Below are 21022 nucleotides of genomic sequence, written 5' to 3'. Positions count from 1 at the left end.
CCATTATTTTGCCAACGGAAGAAAGTCGAAGTCGATCTGATCTTCTCTCCTTCACCACGCCTCGTCCCCTCCTTGCGCCTCGGACGTCTTCCCCGCGGAGCTTCTTTTCAGTCGTGGCTCCTGACTGCATCTTCTGAGATCCTCATTTATAGCCCATCCCTCCTGCACATGCCGTCGGAGGGGAGTCGCTCGTTTGTTTATTCCGCATCCACCTCCGTCGCCCCTCCCTCATGCCTCTGCCAACCCGTGGCTGCCAATATCCACTGAATCCAATTCCCTCGTTCTCCTTGACTCCCACACGCACTTGAGCAAACATGGACGGTTTTCTGCGCAACTGGCGGCAGGACGCATTAAACCGCGGCCAGTTCGACTCGGCCGTCTACATTGGCGACAAAGTCTTCGCCTTGACCAGTGAGGCTGCTCCCCGCGGCTCGTTTCCCTCCCATGCCGATTCTGACGATGTAAACTGGAAAGACAGCGACTCGGACGCTTTCTGGCTCGCCCAGGTCCATTTTTCAAATACTAATTATACCCGTGCCTTGGCCCTCCTGACCCGGAAAGACCTGATCTCGCGCAGTGCCGCGTGCCGATACCTGGCCGCTCATTGCTACATCAAACAGAATCACTTCGAACAAGCGCTCTCGGTGCTCGGCGATCATAATCCGACTCATCTCTTCCGCAGTAAAAACAGCCGTCGGAAAATACAACATGTCAACGGGCCAAATCGGATCGCCCTGCGAAATGGGAAGAATGCGGCGACGTCGCGCCTTGACCCGGGCGAGGACCGAGAACGGGATGAATACAATAACGTTCGGTTTGAGGCGGCCATGTGTTATCTGCGAGGGTTGTGCTTTGCGAAGCAGAATGCCTTTGACCGCGCACGCGACTGCTACAAAGATGCCGTGCGCATCGACGTGCAATGCTTCGAGGCCTTTGACCAGCTGATGAAAAACTCGCTCATGTCGCCGGCGGAGGAGCTGGAGTTTTTGGAATCGTTGGACTTCGACTCCGTGGGCTGTCCGGACGCGTCCATTGCGCAGGAGGCGGCTCATTTCACCAAGATGCTGTACACGACTCGGTTGTCGAAATACTCGTCCCCCTCGATCCTCTCCGACGCGACGGAAACTCTGTCGACACATTACAAGCTTGCCGACAATCCTGACATCCTTCTTTCGCGCGCCGAAGCCCTCTACACGCAATGCCGCTTTGCAGAGGCTCTGGAGCTTACTTCGTCGATCTTGTCCAACTCGGAATCTTCCACGGCTCTGACCACGGCCACCGCTCCCCACCTATCCGCGCAGAATCACTTGGGACACGCACCGGCGGTGTATCCTTTGCATTTGGCGTGTCTCTACGAAACCGGTGCTACAAACTCACTTTTTCTCCTATCGCATACGCTGGCCGACCACGCTCCGGAGGAGTCTTATACCTACCTCGCCATTGGGGTCTACTATCTGTCCGTCTCTAAAGTTGCCGAAGCACGGCGATTTTTCTCGAAAGCGTCGTTGTTGGATCCACACTCGGCACCGGCCTGGATCGGGTTTGCTCACACCTTTGCCGCTGAAGGGGAGCATGATCAGGCCATCGCTGCTTACAGCACGGCGGCTAGACTCTTCCAGGGCAGTCATCTACCGCAGCTCTTCCTTGGCATGCAGCATTTAGCCTTGAACAACATGTCGTTGGCCCACGAATACCTATGTGCCGCTTACGCAATGTCGACCGGGGCTCCGTCCGGCTCCGTCACCTCGATCACTGCGCTCCCGTCATCCACTGAAGGGCACTCCTTGGGCGGCGATCCTCTGGTTCTCAACGAATTGGGCGTTGTACTATACCACCAGAACCAACTGGAAAGCGCCATTGAGCTTTTCCGGCAGTCCCTTGCCCTGGCAACGTCGCTTCACTGCGAACCTGGCGCCTGGGTGGCTACGCGGGCCAACCTAGGCCATGCGCTACGCCGGATCGGTCGTTTTACGGAATCGCTGAACCAGTTCGACGAATGTCTCCGCATCGGAGCCGCCGGTGCGAGCATTGGATACAGTCCGTTCCTGGGGGGAAGTGGTGGCCATGCGTCTGGTGTTTCGGCGTCAGGAGTCGGGGGATACGAAGATCGCGGCCTCGTTGGATCTCTTCACACTGCACGCGGTCTTGTGTTGTTGGAGCTCGGTCGGACGATGGAGGCCGTGACGGCCCTCCACGAAGCCGTGCGTGTATTGGGTGCAAGTGGTGGCGGAGATGCTGCCGGTGGCGCTGGGATTGCCGGCACGCTTCTCTCCCGCGCTCTCGAGATCTGGGCGGTGGAAGGCCATGGGACCGATTCCACGCCGGAGAGCGGCCGGTCAGGATCCAGCCGGAGCTCCGCCCGCGCCTCGCGAGACAAGGGAAAGGGCAAGTCCGCGCGACGGCGAGTACCTACGGAGGAGTCCTACGCCGAGGAATGGACCGATGACGTTCCTCAGGTTGACTCGCAAACCATGCCCGGCGAATCGGCGACGCTGGAGAAGGTCGAAATGGAGCTAGACGACGAGGCGGACGGGCTCTTACGCCAGGCGATGGGTCGGACACGGGACGGACACAGTCGACGACCCGGCCGGACTCCAGAACTGGATCTAGATGATACACCGGCGGCCGCCGGAGGACGACATCGGGGATCACGCACGGTGCGAAGTAACGCGAGACATTGATGTGGTGGCTTGGTTAATTTGGGTTCACTGCAGGGCGTTTGGATGACTTATACCCTGGTTGGTTCATTGAAAAGCATGGCTGGCGTCGATTATTTTGATTAGCTTGAGCATGATATTTAGCATTTTTACTGCGAATATATCTTTCTTCCGGATTATTGACGGTTATTACACCTCGTAAGAAATCCCTGGGGTTTTATAAGACAGTGGACTTAATGGCGACAGAAACTCCTATGTTTGGATTGTGTGTGAATAACTTTGGTATCGTTTGGATCAACCATTACCCCTGTCGGCTAACTATAGACCTGATAGTCCTTCCGTCGGTATCCATGCGACCTAAATACAAAGAAGCACCATCCGGATGATCAAGATCGACAAGTCCATCGAGAGAAATTAATACTTCAATGTAAAAAGAATGACAAGACTATCGAGATATGCAGAGCATGGCGACTGAGTAGTGAGCATACATATCTCGTCTGTTCCTAGCCAGCACGAAATCAGACCCAGCTCTAGGCCCTGTTTGGATACTATTAGCTCTATCGAGCACCGAGGATCCAGACTCCACGTGCTCCACAAGCCAGTCTACTCGTTTGCGAATCCGGTTCATTCTGCACTTTTCGGCGAAAGACGTCGGCCACAAGCTGCTTCCACTCCGGATGCCGGCCATCTAGCTATGACGGCATCGAGAATCAAAGCTTCTTGAAATGGTGCGAACGACCCTCACTATCAATTGATACTGCCAGAGTTACATACATACAACCTTTGTGCTTTCCAAAGCAACGCAAATGTCCACTACAGCATCAACCCCAATGAAATAACCGCGGAAAGGATCAGACCAACATAACTCTGCTGGTCCCTGTATCCCGAACTCGTCTTGACCATGAGCTCAGGCTCGTAAGTCGGCTCCGAACTATCGATCGTTCCATTCCAACAGTAACTCTTGAAGCACTCGGTGCAAATATCCGGCAGAGTGGTACCCGTTCGCTCGGCGGAACGCGACAAGATAGCGCAGCCGACACATGACGACCAGCTAGCATCCTCTGTACCATTGGCACGAGTGGCGACGTTATACCCGTTCGTGATCATCGCATCGCGGTCCTCGGCGCTGTATGACAGGTCGAAGGTCGAGGTGTTTGAAAGGTGCGTATAGGGGGCATTAGGGAGGTAGACGACCAACTGCGCCGGTCCGGTCATGTTCTTGCTATCGCAGCCGAAGAACGTAGGTCGTTTGTTCAGGCCTAGATTGATGAAGGTGTTGGGGTCCGGGACTGCTGGGAATACAGTCCCGTTGCCGACGCCAGTCGAGTTGAGAGATCGTTCATATGTGCGCACTAAGGACTTGCCGGACGGCCAGCTGTGGATGTTGGATGTGGAATCCACGGCGAAGATCACGTCCACATGGCGCTCAGGTTGGATCAAGGGATGCAGTGGAATGTTCTGGCCGTCTTCGCCTCCGTCCACGATGCTCAGATGGGATCGATTGGCGATGGCCGGTGTCGTAGCGCTGTTTTGGTAGAATGGGTTTGGATAGTTGGCGATATCCTTGTTATCCTCTCCAAGATCCGTGAGAATATGTTCCGTGGCGGACTTGAAAATCTTGGGAATCTTTGTCTTGTTGAGGCGCAACAGTCCTTGGTTGAAGAGCGATGACGAGGTACCCATGATATAACCTGCATTATCAAGCCCTCGCACGCAAGACCCGTGGATATTTCCACCTTTAAAATCAGAGCCGAGATATTCCAATGGCGCGAAGCTGTAAATAGCAGGATCGAAGGTCCCAAACTCCCACGGGTTGACTTCATATACGGTGGAATTAGCCCCGATGATTAATTCACCAGGGTTTCGTCCGTCCGCAACCAGGAAGGGTAGAGGGATGCGGCCTTCTTGGAAGTTCCTCATCGAAGCAATCGATGACCAGGTATAATCAATCCCCCCGTCGCTGGCATTAATGAACTGATAAGACAATGCTCGGCCCCAATAATCCGTCAGAGAAGTCTCAAATCCCGCCTTTTTCTTGGTGTGTACTGCTTCCACGAGATTGGTCCAGTAATCGATCGTATTGAGCAATTGGAGATGCTTCACGTTCGGGCCTTCTAAAATGTTGTTACTCAGGTCCCAGGTCTTCTCGCTCGCTTGTAGGTCTCCTATCGTGGTGAAGTTGTTGATGTAGACAGACCCTACCAGCCATCCACCACCACTAAGCCCGTAAAGGTAAGTGGCAGACTGCAATAGGCCTCCTAGTTGTCAGGATGTAGTCGAGTTTGTGGTTCGACTGTCAAACGCCTTGAGAGCTCCAGCGCCGTTCAACATGGCGCGGTATCCACCACCAGATACGGCAATCCCTATGTTGGGGAGATTCGACGTGTTCTTAGACACTCGGTCGATATAGGCCGGGGCATCGAAGTTGGTCAGGTTCAAGCGGCCGAGCAGATCTTTCAGTGGTGACACAATCTCTTTCCGACGCGATTCGAGCCATTCGGTTTCATTCGGGGACAGTTTAGATGCGGTGCGGACTCGAGGCTTTACCACAGGGCAAGAGACGTTTGCAGGTGCGTATTCATTGGGGGCATTTGGTAAGGCGCGCCGATCAGGACTCACGGCAGCACTGGTAATACCAGCTCCGAGAAGGAGCAAGGGGCTCAATTTCATATCACAGAAGTTCAATCAAGAGGATGATGTGGTCCAGCAATATGTATGTAGTGAGTTAGTTTCAGGTTTTCACCACGGATTTATACATGTGAAGATTTTGCCCTATTCAGCCCTGTCAATGTTAGGGGAAACAGGCAGCCACCAAAACACATGACTTAGCCCTATAAATGGTTCTCTCTTTTCCGCACCTAGTGGATCCCAATAATGTGAAATGGTGAAGGCTAGGCCACCACATTCCATTGCCCCCCAATCCCCATCGGGCAGGTTGTGCCCTACGGTATCGGTGGAGAACCGAGGATCACAGTGGAGATTGGACTCGGTCCGTCGGTAACCCAAGTTTGATCTTCTCCGTTGAAGACCAACTTTCCGCCTTTTATCGTCAGGGCACGTGGCGCATTCTTATGATGGAGAGGATTGCGAGTCAGTTAGGTATAAAATGTCTGGTTTAATGACCGCATCGTCGGAGCCGTGGGAGCCCGGGTTTTATGAATATTAAAGTTTTTGCTGGCCCAAAGTGCTTGCGCATGAATGCAGTCTTGAATGACAGGCTTGTCGCTGGAGGGCCTCCCGGATGATCTGATGGAGTAAATGAGGCACTTTGGTATAGGCGGGAGGATTATGAGGAGGCATAGATTCTTGATTTATTAGTAACGGATGAATAGGTAGCTGGTGGTGGACCTGGGTCACGCCTTCCTCCGAAACTACATGCACGGCACCTGGTGGTAGTTAATACATTCTCCGTGGTTGTCCCATCGATCGCCTAATTGTACGCTCCAGATTAGATAGCGTCGCGAAAATCCAGCCTTGTGGCAGTGAGCTTGTCTGACCGGGGCTTTCTGAAGTTTTAACAAAATGCGCGGGTATTGAAGAAAAGAAGCACACCAGGTCGCGCAACTCGCTCCTGTGGTATACTCGCCCCGCTCAATGGATTTATGTTGAGTTAGCAGACCCTTTCCAATTCGGTCAAAGAGGCATACAACGCGAGTCTCCGTGCGCACAGTTCTTGGCTATCATTTATCGAAAAGAGGAATGGGCGAGCGGATTTGCTGTCCAAACGCAAAGAGTCCTTGCGCTCTAGGTCCCCGCCTTCAGGAAGAGAAGGGGACAATCCACTGTAGTCCTCCACCATGCTGCTACCGTCGAACACAGTGTGTCCTTGGAAGACTGGTAGACGGGGTACTTCTTCGTCCCACCCGATGCCTCGCCCACTTCGATCAGTGATTCGCAGTTATACTGGTGTCAAAACATAAATGTACTATATCACCTTACTGATGATAGAATCAAAAACATGTCTCACTTGAATTGGTAACGGGGGGCATGTCATGAGATAGTCAGACAATTTCTGTTGTAGGTTCACCGGGGCGTCATGGAGTAGCTTATAATGAATTTAGCTCAGTCCTCCTAACGCCTGAGAGGGAAGGAGATATTCCCATATCTGCTTTGACTCTGATACTAGTGAGAAGGTTGTGATAATCATGAGCATAAGACACTGGCAGTGCTCTGTCAGCTTACTGGTTCGACTATATCGCACGTTGACTGGCCAAGAAAGAGGGTCTCAGTGTGGCAAGGAATTGACGGCTTTGACTATTGATCTGGTCGGTCCAGTGAGGTAGGCTAGATTAGTACTCGTCGCGAGAGAGTCGATATCGCCTTGCGGTGGCTCCAAGCCTTGTTTTGGAGTAAATAGACCGCAATTAAAGACCCCCTGGGTCATAAGTCTTCCATTTGTCGGTATCGATATGCGAGTGACAGAGAGGCGAGTATAGTTGTTGATCCACGTCTTAGAGCAGCCAAGGAAGTGCGTGGATACTCCAGGCAACATGAACTTCAGTCATATCTGTGGTGTCGGATATGGCTATCCGAATACAAGCCTCTCTCCCCACAATAGAAACTCGGGCGAGCAGTTAGAAACCAAGACTCCACATGGCGGTATAGGTACTAGGTAAAGCTTGGCGACCCACCTTCGACGAGAATATGCATCAATGCCATGATAAAAAAGTTAAGCCCATTGAAGGGGACCACGATGACAATGGTGGCTTAGTTGAAGCTCTCTGTTCTCACTGATTCCTCGGGCCCTTGAATGAAGAGATAAACATTCGGGCCGTCATTTTTCCAAATCTGAATCGAGGTCGACAAAATCACCGAACTCCGCCAGATAACCCACCTTGCACTCCGTACTCACAGCCAACTCCTACCATGGCAGCAACTATCAAGTCAACAATTCTCGACACCGACAACTTCTTCCCCAGCATTTTGCAATCCCATGAAAAAAGTTGGATTCATCGCTTGCCCATCTAAGGTGCCCACTACTAACGATGACACAGAGGAGCTCACTCCCTGGATTTTTGAAAATGCCGACTTTGCCGATCTCTTCTGTATAGAACGCTGGCCCGAGGAAGATTCAACTGAATTCCAAAAATTCTTCCACCTCTTAAACTCGTATATCTCCGAGGCTAACCTCTTTGATGCCTCCCTCGCCGAGCCCGACATCCTTCAGGCATACTATCCCGACAGTCAACCGTACGATCCCGATAGCGTAGAGGCGGGCTTGCTGGAAGATGTGGTAGGGAGATCTGAGACCATAGCTCTTCCTAGGAGGAGCTGGGAATATTCAACACGAGAGGACTTTGCGCACCTGATGACGCTACAGGCACTCGTGCTGAGATTGCTAATAGAGAGTATTTATCGGAAGTTGAACCTGACAGCTCTTGAACCTCGACTTTAGTAAGTTTAAAATCCACTGTAACAAGGTTCAATACTAAATTTCAAAAGCTTTCCCGTATCTAAATACAGGCAGACATATCATATAGGCGGTCAAAAGTATGCAGCAAGACCTGATTGCGCTACTATGATTCGTGTTCAGAACCAATACCTTCCTATCTTATCTTTTACATGTGTATGTCGACACTCCCCAGTAGAGCCCTCGCCCCCCTTTCTAACTGTCGCCGCAGTGGTTTCACGATCAGACGTGGGGGGAGTTTCTTGGAGAGACTCTGAGTATCATGCTAGGACAGCTTGCATGCAATATGAAGCAAGGGCTATGTGATCAAGAGATATATGTTCTTGGGTTCTATAAAAGGCAAACCTTTATTGCACGCGGGTTCTTCACGAAGGACCAGTTATCTCGGGTCCATTCAGAAGGGTGTTCAGATGACGAAACCTTCAATATAGCTTTTACGCGAGGCTATGATCTGTCCTACAAGAAAGATTGGGACGAAGCTGTAGAGAGAATAGTAGGGTTGCTAAGATACCTCCTCAGTGGGAATGCACAAATAGGTAGCTTGCAGGCTTTTTTTGGTCAATCGTCAAGTTCTGTATGATAAACCGCTTCAATTCTCCATACAATGTGCTTTATGGGAGGTGATCTACACTCCTCCCTTGGCCGGTGAAGCTTCTCTTGCTGTTGAAACCGGACTGGCGCACGGGTATAGACTACATAATGGCAAAGCCCCGGCCCCCTCAGGCCTTTGGTGCTACCTGATTTGCTGACATGCAACAAAGATGCGCCCTTGACGCCTGCCTACCAAAAGACTGATTATATATTAAGCACTGCCTCCCTGCCATCAACATGTTATACGTTTATTTTAGAACCCCTCCCCCTCCCCCATCCCCTTCCAAACAACCCATCCATCTCCTCCAACGTCCTCCCCTGTCCTTCAGGCACACAAACCCACGTAAACAAACCAGCTCCTACTGCGAATCCCGCAAAGATGAATCCGACTTTACTGCCCAGCTCCGCCGGTTCGTAAACCATATAAGGCACACTGAACGAGACCCCAAACTGGATGAGCACGTTGAACAGCGCCCCCGTGGTGTAGGTGATATCGCAGAGCCGGGCGGTTGGCGTTTCGGCCGCCACGAGATGCGAGAGAGGCGCCCAGCCTAGAGAGAATCCGGCGCCGAAAATCGTGATGGTTGCTGTAATAGCGGTCTTGATGGCTTTGGTGAGGTGAGGGAGGGTGCCGAGGAGCATTAGTGGTCTATCGTCAGTTAGTTTCACACCGCAACTTATTCAAGTCAAATTTCAGGGCGAACAGGAATGATGGGGCAAGAATACACTCTCCCAACCCAATCCACCAATCCCATAGACAGCAGCACAACGACGATATTGATCCCCGAGTTGATGCACGACATACTGAACGGGTTCACGGCTCCCAGGGACTTCATGAATACAGTCCCATAGTTGCTAACGAAGTTCTGGCCCGTGAGCTGCAGAAACACGTTCGTCCCGATGGTGATCAACGTTCGTCGCAAATTGCTTCCTTGGAAGATCTCCTTGAATTGAGCACCAGATTGCTCGGCTTTTGTGGCGGTGATCGCTTCTTGAAGGTGTTGGAATTCGAGGCTGATTTGTTCAGCTGTGAAGCGGCCCTGGCGGAGGGAGTGAAGAGCCTGGTAGGCTTTCTCAGGTTGCGATTGGAGGAGGAGATGGCGTGGGGACTGTCCTTGTTAGTTACCCTGTCCTGTGCTTTCCTGTTCTACATATGATGGAAAGAGGTATATAGAGCAAGGCCCTCACCTCCGGAATAAACCACACCGCACAAGCCACCACGCTCGGAATAACATACAACAACCCTAACGGAATCCTCCACGAGCGATCCCCTTCCAAGTCACTCGTTCCGCGACAAATAACCGACATAGCCAGATGTCCAACCAGCAAGCCCGCCTGGTACGTACCGACCACGAAACCACGCACCTGGGCGGGGACAATCTCCGCCTGAAAAACCGGCACGACAGCCAGCTCCATCCCGATATAAATGTACGCGATGACTCTACCAGCCAACATCTGCGCCCTAGTATGCGCCGTGATGACGATCGTTGCGCCTACCAAGGCCCAGAGGCACATTGCGAACATGCTCATGCGGCGACCATATCGCTGACTGATGACACCGCCGAGAATCAGGCCTGCTGCAAATCCGATATAAGGGAGACTGTTGAGCAGTGCGAGATAGGTGGAACTTAGGACGTAGGTGTCGGATTGAGGATTGTAAACGCCGAATTTGCGCACGAAGGCGCTCATAGCTTGCGTGTTGCTGAAAGCGCCTTGGTCCAGGCCGAAGTTGACTTGAGACAGGGCGATGAGGGAACAGGAGGTGAAAAGAAGGGGGTTAAAGGAGGCAATGATACGGTTGTTCTTTAAGCTAAACATTATTGTAGATTGAAAGGGGGGTGGGTGGGAGATGATTTATGTTATAGAGAAGAGTCGAGTGGAGTTGTGAAACTCGGACAGGATGCATACCTATACTATAAGAATGGTTTAGCAACTTACTACATCTTTGGAGTGCTTGTCCATTGTGTTTTCCTTAATCTGAATTGCCCCAGGCTGAGAATCCAAATAGCATTGAATGCGCATCTACTGGGGCATTCCCAATTTAAGTGCTGATGGCGCAATCCAACGCCGACCAAACCATCGGGGAGCAGTCGCTTATCTCCCCGATGTCTCCATACTCCTCTCCTTCCTTCACATCTTAAATATTCATCTCTCCCTCGGTCACAAATGCCCTTGATTGCGCAATTCTTAACACCATCACAATATTCTCTCTCTAACTTCAAGAAAGTACGGAAAATTATAGGCCAAAATGCCCCGACCCAACTTCCTCATCATTGTCGCCGACGACCTGGGTTACAGCGACATATCTCCCTTCGGCTCAGAGATTAACACCCCGGCCTTGTCCTTTCTCGCTCAGACCGGGACTTGCCTGACGAACTTCCACGCCGCGTCGGCATGTTCGCCTACGCGATCAATGCTGTTCTCCGGCACAGACAACCACATCGCGGGACTGGGCCAGATGGCCGAACATATGCGGAACGCGAGCATCTATGAGAATCGCCCAGGGTATGAAGGATATTTGAATTTTCGTGTGGCTGCCCTGTCGGAGGTCCTGCAGGATGAAGGATATTTTACCACGATGGCGGGGAAGTGGTATGTTCATCTGGCTCTCATTCAAGCTTCACCTCACCTTTGCTTCACCTACGTGGTAGTAGCAACCTAGTCTAGTCCATATAGCATGGCTAACAGCCTATACCTCAAATCCCATTGATACAGGCACCTCGGCCTCTCCAAATCCACCTCTCCCAGCGCGCGCGGCTTCACAAAAAACCTGTCTTTCCTCCCCGGCTGCGGCAACCACTTCAACTACGAGCCGCAGCTCTCCCACCCAGGAGACGGGATCCTCGCGCCGATGAAGCCCGCGCACGACTTCTGGATGCGCGACGACGCCTTCATCGACCGGATTGCGGACCTACCATCCCCGTTCTATTCAACCACGACCTTCACAGACGCCTTGCTGGGGTCTCTCCGCTCTCGTCACGACAACCAGCCATTCTTCGCCTATCTCCCCTTCACGGCACCGCATTGGCCACTACAAGCACCGCGAGAAGTCATTGACAAATATCGCGGCATGTATGATGACGGACCGGGGGCTCTAAGACGACGGAGGCTGAGGGAGTTGGTTCGATTAGGCCGTGTAGACGGTAGTGTCTTGGATGGCCGGACGCAGGACCACGACCTCGATGCACAGTGGAATTCTCTAACCCAAGAAGAACAGGCTTCTTCATCCCGAAAGATGGAAATCTACGCCGCAATGGTCGACATCATCGACAGAAACATCCAGCGCGTAATCGACCACCTTGCGGGCACCGGCGAACTCGACAATACATTCACCTCTTCATGTCCGATAACGGCGCCGAGGGTGCAATGCTAGAGGCTTTACCCGTGATGGGGCCTAGCGGGTCCCTGTCTTCTATCATCGATAAATACTATGACAACTCGCTTGAGAACATGGGAAACGCGGACTCGTTTGTATGGTATGGACCAGCTTGGGCGAGCGCCGCGATGGCGCCGTCAAGGGGGTTCAAGACGTGGATTACCGAGGGAGGAATCAGATGTCCTTGTTTGGTTAGGTTTCCGGGCTTATTCACAGAGTCTGAGACTGGAGAACAGGGTAAGGAAAAGGTATCAGGCAGTGGACAGACAAACTCCTTCGCAACGGTGATGGATATCTTTCCAACAGTGCTAGAGCTGGCGGGAATAGAACTCCCGCACGGCAGGTTCCGAGGAAGGGATATTGTACCTGTGCGAGGATCGTCCTGGGTGTCGCATTTGTCTGGCCAGACGGGGAGTTTCCACGATGAGGACAAAAGAGAAGGGTATATCACGGGGTGGGAGTTGTTTGGTCTGCGGGCGATACGTCAGGGGCCGTGGAAGGCGTTGTTTATGGCTCCGCCGCGTGGGAAGGATCGATGGGAGCTGTACAATTTGGATCGAGATCCCGGAGAGCTGGACGATTGTGCGGAGACGGAGCCGGAGATACTGCAGAGGCTGATTGAGCATTGGGAGGTGTATTACGCAGAGACTGGCATGTTCGATCCTGAACAAGAGTTTCCCTATACGAAATGCTGAGATTGACATTGTATGCCTCGTCGACCAAATTCGATATTCTAGCTCGACATAAGCCCACAGCTAAGGCTTAGCAATTACATGCAAACCAGGGGCTCACAATCAACGGGGGTTTGGCTCAGGATTAGGATAGGGCTGGCGGTATATGTATGTCTATATGTCTACTGTGTATGCAAAAAAAGAGCAGTGAGCCCAAGAAACATACTTTAGCCGGGATTCGCTTACACGGGCCATCCAACCTCCTTGAGAGACCAATGTTGGGGGGAAGCAAGCATGACAAAGAGCAGACGTAAGAGCAGGCCTTCATGGAGAGAACGCTTGCAGAAACGCTTGATAAGACCAAACACTTAGTTGTCCACAAACGCTTCTAGAGCCAAGAGATCGCGGTCTATTGTAAATGAGCACGTCTTCTTCCACTGAACTCATAGCGCGGTGTCAATTGACACGATAGGTACCCAGTTATAAACCCCGAGTCTTGGATAGGCTCTAGCAGTCTGAACCGGAGCTAGAACGCAATGCTCCTTCATTGAATGCAGGGTATGATAACATGAAGGAATCAAAGCCCGAACTTTGATCGGATTCTGAGCGCCACTTACCTCGAGTAGCTGTCGAAGATATGTGACGACAACGGAGACTTTGTGCATACAATTCACACAAGCTTATCGATAACTTAAGCGGAGACTTTTCGACTAGTCCTGTAGATGCTTTCTGACAAATCGACATCCGGATAGCATCAAGAGACCGCATTACGCTTCTAAACAGCTGTTCACCAATCAATTGGGCCTATGCAACAGCCTCACGAGAGACCTTTTGGTGTCACTGACCCTGGTAAACTCTCGTGGACAATCTCTGGCTACAGGAGTTTGATTGCAAGTAGGCTTATACCGAGCGTAAGCCGTGGACCGAAAAGAAAAGATAAAGTCGGGGACTAATCTATAATTATAACATCTACCTTACCAACAACTATAACATTTATAAAGACATGATTCTGTCTTCAGCTAACTAATTAGCACAAAGGGGGTGTCGTGGTAAATATTCAGCATAGATAAGAGGGAGGGCGGAAAATGAAAGGCACGCCTTTTCCCCACAACATCGCACCTTCTTTACTTCTTTGCTTCTTCCCTCCTCCACTCCTGCGCCTTCTAACTAAGGGTTCTGATAACCTCCCCGTTGCTCCCCGACCATGTCAAAGCGAAGTCCGGAATTGCATTCGAATTCTAATCCACGGCATTCCAAACGATCCCGCGGCACGACTGCCTGCCATGCCTGTCGATCACGCAAGACGCGGTGCGACAACACCAGGCCAATCTGTGGGTTCTGTATCGAGCGCCAGATCCACTGTATATATCCTGACGCGCTTCCAGCAGAGCCTGAGTGAGTGTTCTGATTCTCTGTTATGTTGCGTACTGTAGCTGATGCAGTGCTCGTAGAGTGGACCCGACGAGCAAGGCGATCCTGCAACAACTGAGCCATATTACAGCTCTGCTTGAAGACAAAAAGAATGGCCATTCTGACCCAGAACTCAAACAACCTTCATCGGATTCTGTCAACGAGATACCTGAATACTCGCAATTGTTCTCCTGCGCACCGGAATCGACCCTCAAATGGCCTGTCTTCAAAGGCATTGTGAGCGATGCCGATTCCTCCATACATTCGATCTTGCTGGAATCGCAGAAGGAAGACAACAGGCCTGTATATGTGGAGGAAGACCCCGACCGCGTCAAAGATGACTTTGTCGAGCCCTGCATCAGTTTTCTATCCTCCGCCAACCGTCGGAATCCCATCGTCGACGCCGAACAACTCAAACGATCCGCACGCAAGGTAACAGAAGAAGGGCCTGGCTGGGATGCCTCGTCATGTCTGGTGGTAAGTGCTCGCGATGACGCCATACCTTGCATACTAAAAGTTCCAATTCCAGCTACTTGCCTGCGCTTTGTCTCATCTAAGTGACCCCTTTCAAAACAGGGTGATCTCAGACGGGCCGGACGCGTGTCCGCCATCCGACAAGCATGTGGGCGAAGCTTATTTGAATGAGGCCAAGAAGCGGTTCGGAATGCTGCATACCTCGCTGATCGACATTCAATGTTTCTTCCTAGCGTCACTCTATGAGAAATACGCCATTCGGCCGCTAGAGGCCTGGATCTGCATTCAGCAGGCGTCGTCCCGGTTGAAGCTTCGCTTGGCTTCTAGACAAGCACCGCTGGACAGTCATGATCGACATCTGGAGCAGAGGTTGTATTGGTCATTGATAAGAGCTGAACGGTAACTGGTACTATTCAATTACTAGTGCTGGACTGACTGTAGGAAATACAAGGGAGTTGCAGCTGGAGGTTCCGTTAGAAGCATCTGGTCTTGAGAACTGCAGATATCCAGATCCTTTTCCCGAGCCTTCGTTCAACGAGACTACGTCCTTGTATAGTCCGTCTAGCATCGGTGACGTCGAACAGGAAGCTCCTTCCGACGCATCAGCAAGAATTGAAGAAGAAAGAGGCTGGTTTTTCTATCTTGCCGAGATATCATTCCGACGCATATTCGACAGTATTGTCCTTTTACTTTACCAGGATAGCCCCCGGCGGTGGACGACCAATATCACCCGGTTAATAAGGCAATGCAAAGAGAGCGACGAGCAAATGTCTTTATGGTAAGTCGAGGAATCAGTAACACCGACACATGTTAATACAGCCAGGTTTGCCCACCTTCCACCCCCAATCCGGCCTACCACGCCGCCAACCAACGACCTATCCTTCTTTCTCCGCGGTCGATACCTGTCATCCAGGGAGAAGATCCATCGACCTTTAATCTACGTCGCACTTCACCATCCGGGATTACTTGATACCGAAACCAGCCAAGAAGCCGAAGAGTTGTTGTCTCTGGCCCAACAAAGCATAGACTTCTGCGCCGCTTTAATCCCCCATTATTCGGTTCACTTCCGACATGGTGGAACTTGGTTCGTGCTCCGCGGTTCATTTGAAGCGGCGCTGTTGATTTTGGGGGTCGTAGTCGGGAGCCATCGGAGTAGAGCAGCTCAGACGCCATGCTTGCAGCCCCCGGATGATTGATTTTGCCTGGTCAAACTGTCCTTGAAGACCCTACGCAAATGGGAAGACGAGTCGAAGGATGTAGAGATGATGAGGATAATGCTGGAGGGGATTTTGGGTCGTGTGTGTCGAAAGACCACACAATGTCCCAACACGACTCTCTACTAAATTCAATCGAAGACAGAGAGATTTAGAGCAGCCGTATTAGAGAACTATGATGACCATTAATTGTCGTAATAATATAATAAATTGGATTGGTCTTTTTCTGACACCAAAGACATCTAATAATAACTACTATCTATTATCCCGTTGTCGCTGATAGAAAAAAAGAAAACACCTTGGAAAACCTCGTTTCGTTGAATATAAATTAACTAATTCTCTGTATTAATTCAGTCATGCCTATCAGTTTATCATTGATTGTTCTTATCACATCGGTGGCCCCCTTAGCGCTCTGAACGTCTATGTGAATGAGGAGGTACCTCGGACACCCAGTTCCACTGACTTGATGAAGACCGTGGTAATCGTTTCTTTCAGGTACAAAAAAGAAAGAAAGAAAGCCCCTGGTGGGGATCGAACCCACAGCCTTAAGATCTCAATATAGCTGCAGAGATAGTTAGTAACGTGTTTGCTGTAAAGGGGTCCTTGGGAGTACTTGCAAGTCTTACGCGCTACCGATTGCGCCACAAGGGCCATAAGGGCCATTTGTGCCGATCTATACAGTAATGTGCCTGCCCCCCGAAATACTCTCCTGGTGATTTATAAATGCCAAGATTTAGTAGTACAGACGGAGTATACAACTAATATAGCCTTGGCGTTTTACCATCTACAGAAAAGGATTCTCATCAAGAGTTTAATTTAAACTTCCAGTAGCATTGAATGACAGCACCACTAGAAGCTAATCACCTATCTCACAATATGTTCTTGACATATATCGACGTATCCAAATGCTCAACCTCAAAAAGGTTTCACAAAGTTTCACCTCATAGTCAACCGTCCGTCCGTTGACAACCCCCGCCCCCAATGACAGTAAACAACCGACAAGATCTATATTCATAATCTCTTCATCATAAGTGTCATACTCTGATCCGTAAAACAGTTCTCGTTTACATGCTGAGTCTTAGGTCGCTCTTTACCTCCGGGGAATCGAAACTCGAACTCATAGAGAAGACGGGCCATGATCGGCTTAATCTCCGCAACGGCAAACTGCCTTCCAGCGCAGCCCTGGTTGCCGTAGCCGAAGGCAAGGTTGTTGGGATGGGGTTATGTCCGCCTTGTGCAGGTCTCGCTGGCCAGGAGAGGACATGCGCTTGCGGTAGTTGCGCATTGGATCGAACTCGAGCGGTTCGGGGTAAGATTTCGGGATCCATCGAGTGCTCGTAGTTGGCGAAGGCGAGCCGCGATCTGGCAGGGACACGCGTGCTATCTTTGAGTGTGATGTCCTGGTAAGCCAATCTTTGAGGATTGACTGATACCAAGGTAAACGAGTAAAGTCAGAGTGGCATTCAACAGGAGAACAGGGGGGAGGGAGGGAGGAAACCAACGAAGGAGAATAGGATTGTGTCGCTGGCTTCCACAAAGAAACTATAATAGGAGTTGGGTAGACCTGTGCATGGTCCTGCCGCCTCGAGATCTTACATCCCGAAACATTTGGCCCCAGAATTTCTGCGGGCTGGATCAATATGCATAACCCCTCTCGTTCACACTGCATGCACACACCTGCCGCTTATATGCAGGAGCTCGAAAGGCAGCGCCAATCTATGAACTAAAAAATATGGGTCACCGTTCGTCGTTATATCCTGATTAAGCCAATTCGCATGACCTAGAGCAAGGTCCAATCTGACCTTTCCCCAAAGTACGTGATGAAAAGGACTGATGAATACAGAGACACATTGGTCATGGTTACATTCGAGAGAAAATTGAAGCTAGGACTTGGCGGCCCCAAGTTGAATCAAACCGCACGAAACCCGATTACCCCGAGTATGGCCATTGCTGTGCATGACGGGATTTGAAGAAAACGAATGCGCGATCTTCATGGTGTGTGTGCAGCCCAACCCAACAAAGCTCTAGACTCGCTTTCCCTTTAGAACGGGGCTACAAAGCCCCTTATCCACTGCAAAGGGAGACATCGCTTAGACATTATTGCGTAAGAGGAAGCCTCCGTGCTGCAACTTTTGGAATACCCCCTCGGGGTCGTACTTGGCTGCAACGTCCTGCATCCTCTGAGTATTCTCGGCCCCGTAGCTGCCCAAAACCTTTTGAGAGGCTTGAGCAAAGCTCATGCACCTGTAGTCAAGTAAGAGTTGCCTTTCCTGGGCCAAACTCTGCACTCTTTCGAGCATCTTGTCCACAGCATTTTGCGCAGCGGTGTCGTCGCCGTCCTTGGGCCATTCACACGTAAACACCCACCCTTTGCGTCAAAGTTATGTTAGCTCTGGGGATACAGTATGGATTAATATGGACTTACAAATCTGTGGAGTGCTCTGGTGTCCCATAATATTCTCCTCACGCCTCTTGCCTTCCTGGACACCAGCCGTGCCCATTGGCTGGATGGTATAGTGAAGAATATGTTCAGCCGGAAGAGCGTTGCGAACCTCAGTCCAGTATTTATACACTTCATTGTAGAGCTCTTGCGAAATTTGGGTGGTGGCCGTGCAAATGGCTCGCCTATTATGCATTAACGACGAGCTGAGTGCATTCTATATTCTGCCCGCACTTACTTCCTGGTATCCTGGACATGGCCCATGGCCTCAGCAGAGTTCCATTTGTGACAGGAAGAACGGTCGTCAGCAGACTTTTGAGTTCGCGGAATTGTTGGAAGGCGACAGGTGGCTCGGCCGGAGTGTCTCCATAAAGCATGCCGACCGCGACAAAGCCATTGTTGTAATTGGTAAACAGTCCAATTTTGGGATCCTCTTCCATAGCCTTCTGAGCTGCCACTGTAGCTTTATTGATCGCAATATAGTCCCCGGGGTTTTAAGCATTGATAGTATACTGAACATGGATCAATGGGTGGGTCTCAAGGTCGAACCGCGTCACGATGCCTGTTCAAATGGTTAGGAAGCTCGGGTCTGCTAAATATCGCAATCCAGGTCAGACTGAGAATGAAGAATGCCACCTACCGAAGTTGGAGCCACCACCCTTCAGAGCGCGGTGGAGATCAGCGTTCTCATTTGCGTTTGCGTTAACCAGTCTGCCGTCGGCCAACAGGATCTGAAGGTTTTTAGTTGTGAGCTTTGTAGGAAGGCAAAATCAAAAGGAAAGCAAAATTCAAGCTTCACTCACTTCGAAGTTCTTCACGCCGTCTGCTCCGAGTCCATAGAGATTGGGCAAGGCTCCCATGCCTCCTGTTGTCAATTGTTAGCGCTACACCTCAAAGTGTGTACTTTTCCAACGCCAATACATACCTCCCAGCAGGAACCCTCCCAGTCCGACCTGCCGGTCTCGGCCTCCAATGGCTGACAAGTTGTGCTTCTCGAGCCAGGCATACACCTCGCCCCAAGTGCTTCCCGAACCAACTCGAGCGACGCCGTCCGATGTCAGCTCCTTGGACTGGAACTGACGCATGTCAAGCACGATTGCAGTTTCGTCTGCACTACTAAATCCAGCGTTTGGGTTGTGGCCGGTGGTGCGAATGGCGAACTTGGATCCTGTGCTTTTGACAATGTCCACCGCTTGAGTGAGCTCCTGGGAGCCTTTCAGATAGAGGTAACCGGCCGCGGGGGTCCAGCAGGTTTGGGACCAGGGAACTGCTACAGCTTCCTGGTACTTCGCCTCCACGTCCGGAGTCACCAACTGATCAGCAAAAGCAGTTCTCAACTGCTGCTTCGTTGCCGTGAGCCATTGTAGGTGTGAAAGCGTGCTGCAGGTTGAACTTGAGGAATGAGACCTTGGCAGGTGTCTTTTAAGAGCGGTAAATTGGTTGCGACTTGTCTTTTTGTTCAACCGATCTGACATCCGGACAAACATCGGCTTACTTAAAAGAAACCCCCTCAACGCATGCGCTCGTTCCAGGCAGAACACTGCCCCTCCTGTCTTATGATCCCCGTTTGCCCAGGCTGAGCAAACAAAGAAATGCATTGAGACCCCGCCTGGCGTCTGCGGGTGTTGCCCGAGGAGGTTAGCCGGTACCTAGTTATACAGATAGCCTCGCCATCACGAACACTAGCGCCGTGGGCTCCCAAGCTTTCAGGGCACTCGTGGATCATCGTTTCGCTAATGGGTACTTTGCTCAAACCTCTCACATAGAAACATCTTTTGGGACTGGTAGATTCTTTTGTTGGTTTTCTTTGTTAGTTTATTGGATACTTTACAAAGATGACTGCGTCAGGAATTGAAATTTCTATCCCGGTACATCTCAAGTGTTGATTCCAGCCAAGCGACCATAACAAGCCAGGTTGGTTGTCCAGTGCCTTCTCATTTCTCAGCATCAAAGGCAGTAGAACATTTATTGAACCAATTTGAAATCTTGCTCTTGGCCTCCCAGGGACGGATGGCGAAAAAGCAGCTCTGCTGTCTGAAGCCCGCAGCACACTCTCAGCCTTTGTTAGATTCGTGATGAACAAAGTATCAGTTGCATCAGCGCCAGAATCTCTACGCCTACGAGTATCGCATGATTTGTGAACTTTTCTCCTAGCACATATAACTCACGGTGAAGATAACACACGTCTCAGCACACACTACAAGGCAGCTGAAAAACCTCTTTTTTTTTTCCCGATGCAAACATATTATGAATGGGTGCGAACTACTTCGACAGATCACACAAGCTGTCCCTATTTATTTGAGCTTTTCCGGTGCCTGGTATCATCCTCAGTCTCTAACGGTGTCGACTGCTTCTCTGGGACACGGAATCAGTACCTCGCTCAAGATGTCTGTCGTCATTTGGCCACAATGTGCCGACAGTATAATGACTATGGATCCGTTTCCCGCGATCGGGAGGAGAACAATCTCAACAGTATCAATTTTCCGGGGTTGCAAGCGGGTTATACACAAGAAAAAGAGGAGATGTATGATGCCTGCAGCCAATGGAGCGACAATGCGAAGCAGTCACTGTTGGATATTGCCAACTATGAACGCGAGTGCCTGGAGCTTGCTGTAAGACGGCTGCAACCTGGAATTACAGAACCTGTTCGGAAGGCTTGGAAGGTCTTCCTTGACGTGACAGATGTCTACGGCCAGGTTTAGGTCGTCAAAGACATCAATTCTGGGTAGATGCTTGTTGGCCAAAAGGAAGTGCCACCGGACGCTGATGAGTATTATTC

General features: G+C 50.9%; 10 protein-coding genes and 1 non-coding gene across 11 annotated transcripts; 6 read left to right on the top strand and 5 right to left on the bottom strand.

Annotated features, from left to right (window-relative positions):
* Positions 1-314: 314 nt before the first annotated feature.
* On the top strand, positions 315-2681 carry cut9 (anaphase promoting complex subunit CDC16; the record flags this gene model as incomplete). Its single annotated transcript, XM_046084666.1, has 1 exon — positions 315-2681. The coding sequence occupies one exon, from the start codon at positions 315-317 to the stop codon at positions 2679-2681; it is 2367 nt and encodes a 788-aa protein (XP_045940629.1).
* A 789-nt stretch (positions 2682-3470) lies between these two features.
* On the bottom strand, positions 3471-5327 carry PLB1_2 (Lysophospholipase 1; the record flags this gene model as incomplete). Its single annotated transcript, XM_046084665.1, has 2 exons — positions 3471-4875; positions 4960-5327. The coding sequence occupies 2 exons, from the start codon at positions 5325-5327 to the stop codon at positions 3471-3473; spliced, it is 1773 nt and encodes a 590-aa protein (XP_045940628.1).
* Positions 5328-7242: 1915 nt separating this feature from the next.
* LDX57_003026 (uncharacterized protein) lies at positions 7243-8339 on the top strand. Its single transcript, XM_046084664.1, has 3 exons — positions 7243-7599; positions 7652-8223; positions 8279-8339. The coding sequence occupies exons 1-2, from the start codon at positions 7524-7526 to the stop codon at positions 8050-8052; spliced, it is 477 nt and encodes a 158-aa protein (XP_045940627.1). The 5' UTR covers positions 7243-7523; the 3' UTR covers positions 8053-8223; positions 8279-8339.
* Positions 8340-8898: 559 nt separating this feature from the next.
* Positions 8899-10476, bottom strand: LDX57_003025 (uncharacterized protein; the record flags this gene model as incomplete). Its single annotated transcript, XM_046084663.1, has 3 exons — positions 8899-9307; positions 9385-9767; positions 9847-10476. 3 exons carry the CDS (start codon positions 10474-10476, stop codon positions 8899-8901), a joined length of 1422 nt encoding a protein of 473 aa, XP_045940626.1.
* Positions 10477-10906: 430 nt separating this feature from the next.
* On the top strand, positions 10907-12031 carry LDX57_003024 (uncharacterized protein; the record flags this gene model as incomplete). Its single annotated transcript, XM_046084662.1, has 2 exons — positions 10907-11250; positions 11374-12031. The coding sequence occupies 2 exons, from the start codon at positions 10907-10909 to the stop codon at positions 12029-12031; spliced, it is 1002 nt and encodes a 333-aa protein (XP_045940625.1).
* Positions 12032-12045: 14 nt separating this feature from the next.
* On the top strand, positions 12046-12729 carry LDX57_003023 (uncharacterized protein; the record flags this gene model as incomplete). Its single annotated transcript, XM_046084661.1, has 1 exon — positions 12046-12729. One exon carries the CDS (start codon positions 12046-12048, stop codon positions 12727-12729), a length of 684 nt encoding a protein of 227 aa, XP_045940624.1.
* A 1180-nt stretch (positions 12730-13909) lies between these two features.
* Positions 13910-14981, top strand: LDX57_003022 (uncharacterized protein; the record flags this gene model as incomplete). Its single annotated transcript, XM_046084660.1, has 3 exons — positions 13910-14100; positions 14157-14592; positions 14645-14981. Coding segments are annotated over 3 exons (964 nt in total), but the record flags the coding sequence as incomplete, so codon positions are not given.
* A 1338-nt stretch (positions 14982-16319) lies between these two features.
* LDX57_003021 lies at positions 16320-16454 on the bottom strand. Its single transcript has one exon. It is a non-coding gene; the product is annotated as a tRNA-Ala (tRNA).
* Positions 16455-17893: 1439 nt separating this feature from the next.
* LDX57_003020 (uncharacterized protein) lies at positions 17894-18683 on the bottom strand (the record flags this gene model as incomplete). The annotated part of the gene is made up of 3 exons (XM_046084659.1): positions 17894-18171; positions 18229-18428; positions 18478-18683. The coding sequence occupies 3 exons, from the start codon at positions 18681-18683 to the stop codon at positions 17894-17896; spliced, it is 684 nt and encodes a 227-aa protein (XP_045940622.1).
* Positions 18684-18737: 54 nt separating this feature from the next.
* On the bottom strand, positions 18738-19718 carry LDX57_003019 (FAD-binding oxidoreductase; the record flags this gene model as incomplete). The annotated part of the gene is made up of 4 exons (XM_046084658.1): positions 18738-18805; positions 18884-18974; positions 19047-19108; positions 19169-19718. The coding sequence occupies 4 exons, from the start codon at positions 19716-19718 to the stop codon at positions 18738-18740; spliced, it is 771 nt and encodes a 256-aa protein (XP_045940621.1).
* A 933-nt stretch (positions 19719-20651) lies between these two features.
* On the top strand, positions 20652-20945 carry LDX57_003018 (uncharacterized protein; the record flags this gene model as incomplete). The annotated part of the gene is made up of 1 exon (XM_046084657.1): positions 20652-20945. One exon carries the CDS (start codon positions 20652-20654, stop codon positions 20943-20945), a length of 294 nt encoding a protein of 97 aa, XP_045940620.1.
* Positions 20946-21022: the final 77 nt, after the last annotated feature.

The sequence above is a fragment of the Aspergillus melleus genome (genome assembly GCF_016097325.1).
Source record: "Aspergillus melleus strain CBS 546.65 chromosome Unknown contig2, whole genome shotgun sequence".
Classification (NCBI taxonomy): domain Eukaryota; kingdom Fungi; phylum Ascomycota; class Eurotiomycetes; order Eurotiales; family Aspergillaceae; genus Aspergillus; species Aspergillus melleus.
The sequence above is the reverse complement of the archived record's forward strand: the minus strand, read 5'-3'. Positions and strand labels throughout refer to the sequence as shown.

Bases quoted from the DNA above. Each gene is read 5' to 3' on its own strand.
- LDX57_003026 (XM_046084664.1), top strand. From the start codon at position 7,524: ATGGCAGCAACTATCAAGTCAACAATTCTCGACACCGACAACTTCTTC. The intron at 7,600-7,651 runs GTTGGATTCATC...ACGATGACACAG, and splicing joins TTTGCAATCCCATGAAAAAA to AGGAGCTCACTCCCTGGATT.